The 10,000-nt window shown below is 33.5% G+C and overlaps 2 protein-coding genes and 1 pseudogene across 3 annotated transcripts; 2 read left to right on the top strand and 1 right to left on the bottom strand.

The window, feature by feature from the left end:
• Positions 1 to 1,667: 1,667 nt before the first annotated feature.
• LOC116851045 (60S ribosomal protein L19-like) lies at positions 1,668 to 4,078 on the bottom strand. Its single transcript, XM_032830047.1, has 4 exons — positions 3,921 to 4,078; positions 3,462 to 3,568; positions 2,494 to 2,657; positions 1,668 to 2,057 (listed from the first exon to the last, which is right to left on the bottom strand). The coding sequence occupies exons 1-4, from the start codon at positions 4,070 to 4,072 to the stop codon at positions 1,731 to 1,733; spliced, it is 750 nt and encodes a 249-aa protein (XP_032685938.1). The 5' UTR covers positions 4,073 to 4,078; the 3' UTR covers positions 1,668 to 1,730.
• A 1,200-nt stretch (positions 4,079 to 5,278) lies between these two features.
• LOC116851046 lies at positions 5,279 to 6,952 on the top strand. Of its 2 annotated transcripts, none has more exons than XM_032830048.1 (3): positions 5,279 to 5,699; positions 5,808 to 6,493; positions 6,597 to 6,952. In XM_032830048.1, the coding sequence occupies exons 1-3, from the start codon at positions 5,632 to 5,634 to the stop codon at positions 6,842 to 6,844; spliced, it is 1,002 nt and encodes a 333-aa protein (XP_032685939.1). In that variant the 5' UTR covers positions 5,279 to 5,631; the 3' UTR covers positions 6,845 to 6,952. The 2 variants fall into 2 exon arrangements, with proteins under 2 accessions (XP_032685939.1, XP_032685940.1); XM_032830049.1 differs by having other exon boundaries at positions 5,282 to 5,728.
• A 697-nt stretch (positions 6,953 to 7,649) lies between these two features.
• LOC116851043 overlaps positions 7,650 to 10,000 on the top strand; it is a 7,909-nt pseudogene continuing 5,558 nt past the window's right edge.

Genomic DNA, 10,000 nt, shown 5'->3' with positions numbered 1-10,000 from the left:
TGTTGTGCATTATGTCTTTATGCAAGAGTGTGTGCTTCCCACTTAAGGGTGCGTTCAGATTCCCTACCCGGGTGCACTCTATCACTAGAAACACTATAGTATATGTTACATATACTATAGCACTTCTAGTATTAGAGTGCACCCGGGTAGGGAATCTGAACGTACCCTAAGCTAGCGACACACGATGCTTGTTTTCGTGCTGGATTGCTTGCTGGATGGAAATACTCTATTCTGATTGGTCAGTCTTCAGAAATGCACCAATCAGAACAGAGTATTTCCATCCAGCAAGCAATGCAGTATGAAAACAAGCATCGTGTGCCGTTGACTTAACTTTATGGTTATGGTTTTAGGAATTATTGCACTAGGAGTCAATTGTGTTACTAAAGGTTTATTCGCGTCGAATGTCCCAACGTGCTTCTACTCGCTCCAACGCACTCTGATTGGCTTACGTCACCACGCGGACCAATCAGAGTACGTTGAAGCGAGTAGGAGCATGCGACGCGAACAAACCTTAAGGCTGTGTTCGTTTTGGCGCTTACGCAACGCTCTGAGCATTATTTTATCTTTGTTTCTATCAAATATTAAACAAGGACAAATAATGCTTACACGCGCTATAAGCGTCAAAACAAACGCAGCCTAAATGGAAAGCACCTAATATATAGCCAATGGTTTGGTTTACATCGTGCACTTGATACGCGTACTAAATAATAATTTTCTATTAGATAATCTTAATATCGACATATATATATATATATATATATATATATATATATATATATATAAACAATGGTATATTAAGCTAGTATAATATTCATCAACAAAGCATATTGTATTGATTGAATGCGTTGCCGTTGATATGCATTGTCAATATTAAGATTATCTAATAGAAAATTAGTATGATGATTATTATGATTATTATGATTATCTAATAGAAAATGGCTCTGTGTAAAACGGTATACGGTTGTTTCGCGCTAGATTTAGTGAAATCTAGTAACATATAAGAAATGCATCAATTAGAACGCATTCTTGTCATATCACTATCAGGAAAAATAAGGTTTGTTCGCGTTACCTGCACTTTTGCATTTAATTTCTGTTGCATATATATTTTGCAATGTATTCTGTATCTAATAGGAAAACATACCAGAGATTAAAAAAAGATCTGTTGAATATATGTTACTATACTCACTGAGAAAGTTGCTATCTTAGATTTGTTCTTTTTAACAGAACTCTCTGTATTGGAACGTTATTTTAAAAAAATATATATGTTTCACTCTACAGAGTAAAGTTTTCTTAGTTAAAGACAATAAGCTTGATGCTTAAATTTTCTTTTATCAGCAGAAGTGCCTATAAGCTTTCTGATTATCTTTCAGACATTCGCGGAGATACTTTTATCGATAAAAAAAAGTTCAGGATAAAAGTTTATGGCTGTTTCGATATTCTCTAACAGCAATGAAAATCTATAGTATATGTAATATAAATTATAGATTTTCAGTACACGTAGTGGATATCAGAACGCAACTCACGAATGTCGTTCATAGATAAATTATATTACCTGCTACATAATATAAACTTAAATACTTAATGATTACTTCCTTGAATAATTACTAATAGTGATATAATATTATTTCTAATGTTAAAAGGGTTTATATTATCATTAAAACGTAACGTTCAGATTTTGTATTGTATATTTATATAATTTTATATTTATATAATTTTAAATAAACTCCACCTTATTTTTTTTGCGCCGCGGCAGCCTCGTCCTCGCGCTGATACGACTGCAGAAGCTCTTGCTTCTTTGAAGCAATACGTTCCGCGCGTCGTTTGCGCGCCTCTCTGACTTTCGTGCGACGAGCTTCCGCTTGGTCCGATAACATTTCGGCGCGCGCTTTTTCTGCCTTCTTTTTATGGATAAATTCCATAAGGACTCTCTTGTTTTTGAAGACATTACCCTTCGCCTTCATGTACAAAGAATGATAGAGATGACGGTCTATCTTCTTGGTCTCGCGGTATTTCTTCAATAACCGACGCAACACTCGCATTCTTTGTATCCATAAATCCTAAATATAAAAAACATCATATGAACTGAAGAAACGTGATATTCAATTATCTATACATATTTTCAATTACGCATGTAAAAAAATTTGGCCAAGATCAGTCAAAGATTTAGGAGTTAATATAAAGAACATACAGACATTTCATTTTTCTACACATATAATAGAATGTCTCTGTATGTTCCTTATATTAGTTCCTAAATCTTTGATCAATCTTGACTAAATTTTGCATAATTACTTTCTAGGACCTAGCAGATAATAAAGGCTACCATGAAACCTGAATACCCTACCTTCTTTCCTTGATTTCATCCCTTTGATATTTTACGATAACAGTTTTCAATAATAATTTTATAATAACAAAAACACGACATATTAAATTATCAATTAAAATATACTATATTTAATTGTTAGGAATACTTTAAGTGTGTGTATGTGTACATACCTTCTGCGGTGTTCTCGCATTTGCAGTACCTTTCCTCTTACCAAAGCCACAATGACGCCCTTTGCGTCTGGCTTCAGTGTTTTTGCGAACGCGTGCTCGTGAATGTACTGCCACAGGTTTCTTGATAATCAGACCATCCTTAATAAGTTTCCTGATATTTTGGCCTGAAAAGACAATACAATGGGTAAATAAATTACAAAATTCATGATATAAAAAACTTTTATGTTAACATTTGGTTTACGTTACTATATTAATGTCAATTTGTATTTAATACAATTTGTATTGACACAGACTATTTTTACACAACAATTTAAAATTGGTGTAATCCATATAGTTTATGTTGATACATGAACATCATACAACTAATTTGATAATTCCTGGTGTTGTGATTAATAGTGTTATACACGTGTCATATAAACAATTACTTTATAATCAAAATTGAATAATTAACCAATTAAAAATTAATAATTTCTAACTTAGTTAATTTTAAAAGAATGAATTTTTAACTAATTTTTTTTAAATATATTAACTTTAAGTCATTTGCTATTATTTCTTATACAAATTAAAATAATCATTGATATTAAAATTATTCTGCTTACAAATAAGTGCCAACCAAATTTTTAATGGATTCTGACTACAAAATGTTTGGCACTTTCTTATGAAAGTCTACCTTTATTTCACATAAATTTTTGAATAAAAAATTGATTATCTAAAATACATTGCTTTACATTAACTAAATTGTATATTTTTAATAAATTTACTTAATCTTAACTTTATTATTATAGGACACGCAGTACTAGTAATCACAATACCAAAAAATATAAAATTTACTTTATATTAATCATGTAAATATAGACTGAGATATTTGTACAAATGTTACTAAATTAGTTTTAGACTACCATATACACATAATCCTTCATCTAGAAAACAAACATAAAAAAATAAATTATAAAAAATAGAAAACTTACGAGAATTAGTATTTGCAATTTCATTGATTTCATTTGGATCTAACCATACTTTTTTCTTGCCACATCGCATAACAGAGGCTGCTAGCCTCTTCTGCAGCTTCAGAGAGCTGCAACAAAAAAAGTGTGGTTATGTTATACGTTGACTCGCTTACATGTCTATAGTATAATTGTACAATACTTTCATTAAAAATAATAAGATATATCGTGGCGACCTATTTATATGAAAAACATTAGTATTTTTGTTATGCTACATAAATAGCCTAACAGCAGGAAACACGTGTGCTGTTACAGGTCTGTGACAAAATTTGGACATATAAACAAGAATTTCCTACATTTCCTTCGTAAAATTGCGCTTACGAACTTGGATAAATTTTAACGCGATTCTCACGTCAATTTTGCACATATTTGCTTCATATTAAAAGATAAAAATTGATATAAAATATATCATAATGCACAAACCTCATGGTGCCGTCCGTAAACACTCCGGTAGAAAGGAAAGTCAAGATGGCCAATCTCCAATCTCCAATAAATGGCCATGGAATTAAGTCAAGGTGACAGACGCGCTGTTTCCTCGTGTAGACACGGGAGCGGTGCACTTGGACACGGTGCATTTGGACACAGCCAATCACAGCACCGTGTGATTAGAGACATTTGTAGGGTCCCTTGGAACAGCGACTTGTGATTGGACTTGTAATTGGACTTGTGTCCAATTGCCCTGTGTCCAACTGATATACACCCTGTAGACACTGGGTGCTTTCCATTTGCTTAACACATCTTGACATACGTATACAAAACCAGTTTATTGGTCACATATTATCTAAAATATCTTGTAAGATAATATGCAACCAATAAACTGGTTTTGTGTAACATAGTGTATGCAATTGGAAAGCACCCAATATCCCAGATAAGTTATTCCAGATAAGATAAATTGCCCTTCTGCGGGCAATTGAGATACATATGTAAAAAAGTACAGTAAATTCTTCAGATGAATTATTTACATCTAAAATTATGTGTTGCGCCATGTTGTTTCCTGCACTATGGCGTTCTTTCCGGGAGCGGTGCACTTGGACACGGTGCATTTGGACACAGCCAATCACAGCACCGTATGATTAGAGACATTTGTAGGGTCCCTTGGAACAGCGACTTGTGATTGGACTGTGTCCAATTGCCCTGTGTCCAACTGATATACACCCGTTCTTTCCTATCTGGCATGTCTGAACCTATGAACTTTTGCTGTATTCGTCAGTTCCTATTCCGAACCAGTACAATTATAGTGCAGCACTAGTTCAGTTGAAAAAAACAAACCTATAGTGTCTCTAGTGCAGCTGAAAAGAACAGACTAATAGCGAATTCGGTAGCTTGCACTAGTGCGCACTGAGTGCACATTAAGGCTTGTTTACAGTACATTCTTATATTTAAGATCGTGTCTTAAATACATATTTAAAAACATTTTAACGAATAAAATGATTCGTACGGATGTTATACATATCATATTATGGTTAAAAATATTTGAGAATTTATTTGAGAATTATTTAAGACAATTTTTAAATATAATAACATACTATGAACAAGCCTTAGTGCGCACTCAGTGCACACTAGTGCAAGCAACCGAATTCGCTATAAGGTTATGTTCCGTTTCACGCATTATGCGCGCATTTTCTACAATATACGTAACAATGGGTGCGTTCCGTTTCACGCATAATGCGCATGAAGCGCAGCGTTAGAGTGACAGAAATACAAAAGTAAGATAAAATGAGAGGGAGAGCACTCGGGTGAGGTTCTCGAACCTAGGTTAGGTTAGTTCTCGAACGCATGAACTGCATCAGTTCCGAGGTAGTGCAGCTATGCGATCTCATGCGTTCGAGAACTAACCTAACCTAGGTTCGACAAGCTCACCCGAGAGCTCTCCCTCTCTTTTTATCTCACTCTCGTATCTCTGTCACTCTAACGCTGCGTTCATGCGCATCATGCGTGGAAACGGAATGCACCCATAAACTGTAGATAACGCGCGCATATGCGTGAAACGGAACGCGGCTTAAAATGCGTATGCGTGCGATGCGTATGTTTCCATGGAAACATCATAACCTGACTAATTACACGAGTGTGACAGTGGAAAATCTGTTATTTAAAATAGATAAAAAGTGACAAAATAGAGAAAAAAAATTAAACAATGCGATCTTGTTATTTATGTGGAAGAAAGGCTACATGGCTAAAGGCTGGAAATATCTCTTTACATAAGTAAATATATTGTAAAAAAATAAGCTGAAGTATGATTATTCACATGATTATTCACATGAAGTGTGATTATTCACATTAATTAATAACAAATTTAATTATTTTTTCCAGATTCCCGAATAAGCAACATCTACGTCAAAAATGGATCATAGCTTGCAGTTTGCAAGAAACAGATGACGTTTCCAATTTATATATTTGCTCTATTCATTTCAAATTGCCTCAGAATTTCATTGTACAAGCAAAATGTAGATTACCTCCTGGAGCTGTACCCAATGAAGATATTAATAATATTATTATAACTAGTCCAACAAAAAGAGATGTACAAAATGATGCAGCAACTGAAATACCACATATATCATTAATAGAAAACTCAATCAATAGAAATATCTCTGAATCATTTAAAATAAAAATTATATCTGTTGCATCTGAAGCAATAGATTTTGACGTAATGAATTCTATAGTAAAGGATTCCGAAGTAATTAATTCTGAAGTAATAAATTCTGGAGTAATGGATTCTGTAATAATGGATTCTAAAGTAATGGCCTTTGAAGTAATAGATTCTGAAGTAAAAGATTCCAAAGTAATGGGTTTTGGAGCAATAGATTCTGGAATAATGAATTCTGAAGTAATGGCCTTTGAAGTAATAGATTCTGTAGTAAAGGATTCTGAAGTCATAGATTCTGGAGTAATGGACTCTGCAATAATGGATTCTGAAGTAGTCGACTCTAAAGTAATAGATTCTGAAATATTGGATAATGCAGTGCAGCCAATATTGGCAGCTTCTACTTCTCATTTATGTAAGTTAAATATACAATATGTATAAATAAGATATAATACCTAAACATATGATGGGAAATAATGTCAATGCCATTTATTATAATATATATTGTCAATTTTCAGATTCCGGAGAAAACGTTTCAACTCCTCCAAAAAAACGCTTGTTTGCAGAACCACGTTACATTTCAGAAATTACTATCGCTGATATGAGTCCACCAAAAAGAGCAAAACGAGTTATTAATTTTATAAAAAGGGTAGATGACAAGAAAAGGAAAAAAATAAAATCTTTACAAGACCGCAATAGAAAACTGCAAAAACGAATAGCTACATTGCAAGAATTAGTTTCACATTTAAAAAAATCAAGACTCTGAAGATGCTGGAGACAATTTAATGGTACATTAAGGAATTATATTGTTCGATAATATACTTATATTTATATTTTTATATTTACAATATAAAATACAATATATGAAATACAATATATTTGTAATATATATTTATAAGTATTATTTATTTGTTATTTATATATTATTTGTAATATTTATTTATTTTATTCTATCGCCAGTAAACGTATCCTTTGTGTTCAATAAAACTTCTTATACTTTTATATTGATTTAGTATTCTTTATTTTCCTCTCTTTCATTATTTTAATATTATATAGTGATTATTTAATACACTTTGTATTTATATTTCATACTTTATATATATATTTTTTTTTAGCCTCTTTATAAAGAGTAAAATAAATATTTTTAATAGAGTAATATTTTATACTTATCTATATTCAATATTTTTAACGAATAAATGCATTAGTTATTAAACGAAGCTTTTTAATTCTTTACTACGTATGCCAGCCTCTACTACGTATGCCAACGCATGCGCATAATATTCGAAATATATGATCACCTACAGGGTGTCCCATTTTAAATTACGCACCTGAATATCTCGTCAGGGGAGCCACCAATCCGAAAATAACCCTTACAAAAAGACCAATATTCATCTTTTAGTCAGTGCTCTAAAACGTTTGTAAAGCCTATTCTACAATTGCGTGAAGGTGGTTGTAAGTAGTTGTAAGTGATTACGACAATCAATCAGAGTAAAGTAATCAGTGAATAAAACATTCGGATTGGTTGACTCTTACGTTCACAACTACGCTTACGCAATTGTAGAATGGGCTTAATGTCAACACCTAGGTATTTGTAATGACCTTTGTAATGTCAACATATTTTACATAAATATTTTATACATATATCTCTAACTTCTCTTTTATTATATGAGATATTTCAACTAAAGAGTTTATTTTTGTAGTTGTACTAAATAATATTATAAGAAAATTATAATTATTGCTTCGGCTACATATAGGGATAATAAAAACATTTAATATCAGTTAAAGAAATAGCGCAGTAGCCAAGGTGATGGACTTTAGGAACCTGGAGGTCTCACGAGTTCGCGTCCGACCAGTATTGAGTAAATTTTCAGGTGTGAAAATAGTGAGAAATCAAATAAAAAGAATTAAATTTCATTTCAAATCAACATAAGATGACTAATTGCAATCGTTTCTGCAAGCTACATTTTTTATTAAAAATAAAAATTTTATTACAAATAGATGCATCACGCAGGGTAATATATGTTGGCGAATAACCAAGCGTGTCACCATACTTGTACACAGAGCTTTCACAATACTTGCATGCCATGTCAACATATTGCGCTGTTATTGTGCTTGTCATATGCGGTTGACGTTTTTAAGATGTTTTCAAAAGACGTCTCAAAGACGTCTTATTTCAGACATCTTTATGACGTCTATTAAATAACATTTTTAAGGGGATGTCGGAGCGAGCGACGAACTTGCATCGATATCGATGCGACTCGTACGATCTCGGAATCGCACACACGCAATCGAGATATCGCCGTCCTTGAGACGCATCCGCGCGACTCAACGCCGTTAAATCTCAGTATCGCACTAGAGGCGATCGAGAAGTAATGACGTAACTGAATCACATCATTACGACTCAACTCCGCATAAACACTTCCTGGTTGCCGCCGAGCAACAGGAATCATTGGTTGCAGCATCTAGCATACGTGCCTGTAATTTTAACCTGTAATTAACTTTAGCCTGTAATTAACTTTAATTGGTAACGGCTCTTACAAACGCAACCGCACCGCGCGTAAGCAAAGCCGTCAATAGACACATCGTAACAATTATAGATCTCGCCGAAAAGAGATTTAAAGCACCGCAGATAAACACCTCGCCGAGCGCGCGAGGCCATCGACGCGACACAACACCGACCGCGTCCCGCGCAGTCGGCCACAGCGATTATAAACTGTCATCGTTGAACACAAACACAAGCAAAAACTCGACCACCAACCAACGGTCGAGAAGCCTTGTAAATACTTCTGTACATTTCTGTAGCATTTCAGATAGAATAGATATCATTTATTAATACCACTATCCTATACCACTCTCTGCTTTCAAATTTACTACATTTGCCACGAACCTGGGTCGCACCGACTAGCAGCGTATCCCGCACCGAACGCAATAGCGTTACAATTTCTTATGTAAATTTTTCATTCTTTAATTTCTGATAGCATTGCATAGAGTTCTGTTCGAAAGTTATTATAAGATATGAAATCTCATTATTCGTAAAATTCTCATAAAATATGATATATAATTATTTATAACAATCTTATAGATTTTTATTTGTATATTATATGTGAGATATTGTAATAATATTACATTATATATATATATATATATATATATATATATATATATATATATAAATTTCTATCGTTAATATATTAAGTCAGTTATGAAAGTCAGAAATTAGAAACACGAAAATACAGAAGAATATTTCCTTCGTTTTCTATCGGATATTTTAACCAGGCTAGATAACGATGACGTCGAAGATGACGAGGACGATGAAAAGGAGGAGACGGAGACATGGAGGAAAACGGCGACAGCTGGGTCGCCAATCTGCCAGTATCGCCGACCGCTATCATTCAACAGCACCAAGTGTTACTGGTCGCTATTACGAACGATAACGTCGTCTTGCCGAGTGCTAATCAGTCCAATTTTGGCGATGTTTGCGTGAAAAACTAGACGAACGTACATTTAGGTAACAAGACTTTCTATAAAGACTCGGTTATTATCAAGCAGTTCGTTTACATAAACTCCGCTTTGGTCCAGCATGAGAACAAACTCGAAACTGGCAGCCAATGCTAATATGTTGGACTTGTCAGTGAATAAAGCCGACGTGGGTGCCAACAAACCGATTCTTCAGCAGAACAATAAATTGTATAAAGGTAGTTAGTCCTTTCGTAACTGATCACTTGAGTTTGTGTGTTGAGTTTGTTTATTTGTTTGTTTATTCTCTTTTCCTTTGGAGCCTTCCGCGTCTTTTTTAATTCGAATATATAAAAAAACATAAAATATGTGGTTAATGAATAAGATATTAAATTTTTAATGAATAATAACCTCAGGTATTGATAATATACTATGCTATATTGCGTGTGGGAAAAAAAAAAAAAAA

Source organism: Odontomachus brunneus, unplaced genomic scaffold (assembly GCF_010583005.1).
Source record: "Odontomachus brunneus isolate Ranch 3 - 2012 unplaced genomic scaffold, Obru_v1 Obru_scaffold_164, whole genome shotgun sequence".
NCBI classification, from domain to species: Eukaryota; Metazoa; Arthropoda; class Insecta; order Hymenoptera; family Formicidae; genus Odontomachus; species Odontomachus brunneus.
This window is presented reverse-complemented; position numbering and strand designations above follow the sequence as displayed.

What these genes read in the sequence shown, in the direction of transcription:
- LOC116851046 (XM_032830048.1), top strand. Translation starts at nt 5,632, where the DNA reads ATGCGATCTTGTTATTTATGTGGAAGAAAGGCTACATGGCTAAAGGCT. An exon ending in GGAAATATCTCTTTACATAA is followed by an intron (nt 5,700 to 5,807) that starts GTAAATATATTG and finishes TATTTTTTCCAG; the next exon opens with ATTCCCGAATAAGCAACATC. An exon ending in AGCTTCTACTTCTCATTTAT is followed by an intron (nt 6,494 to 6,596) that starts GTAAGTTAAATA and finishes GTCAATTTTCAG; the next exon opens with ATTCCGGAGAAAACGTTTCA.
- LOC116851045 (XM_032830047.1), bottom strand. Translation starts at nt 4,072, where the DNA reads ATGCACCGTGTCCAAGTGCACCGCTCCCGTGTCTACACGAGGAAACAG. An exon ending in TTTACGGACGGCACCATGAG is followed by an intron (nt 3,569 to 3,920) that starts GTTTGTGCATTA and finishes TTTTTGTTGCAG; the next exon opens with CTCTCTGAAGCTGCAGAAGA. An exon ending in ATGCGAGAACACCGCAGAAG is followed by an intron (nt 2,058 to 2,493) that starts GTATGTACACAT and finishes TTTTATATTTAG; the next exon opens with GATTTATGGATACAAAGAAT.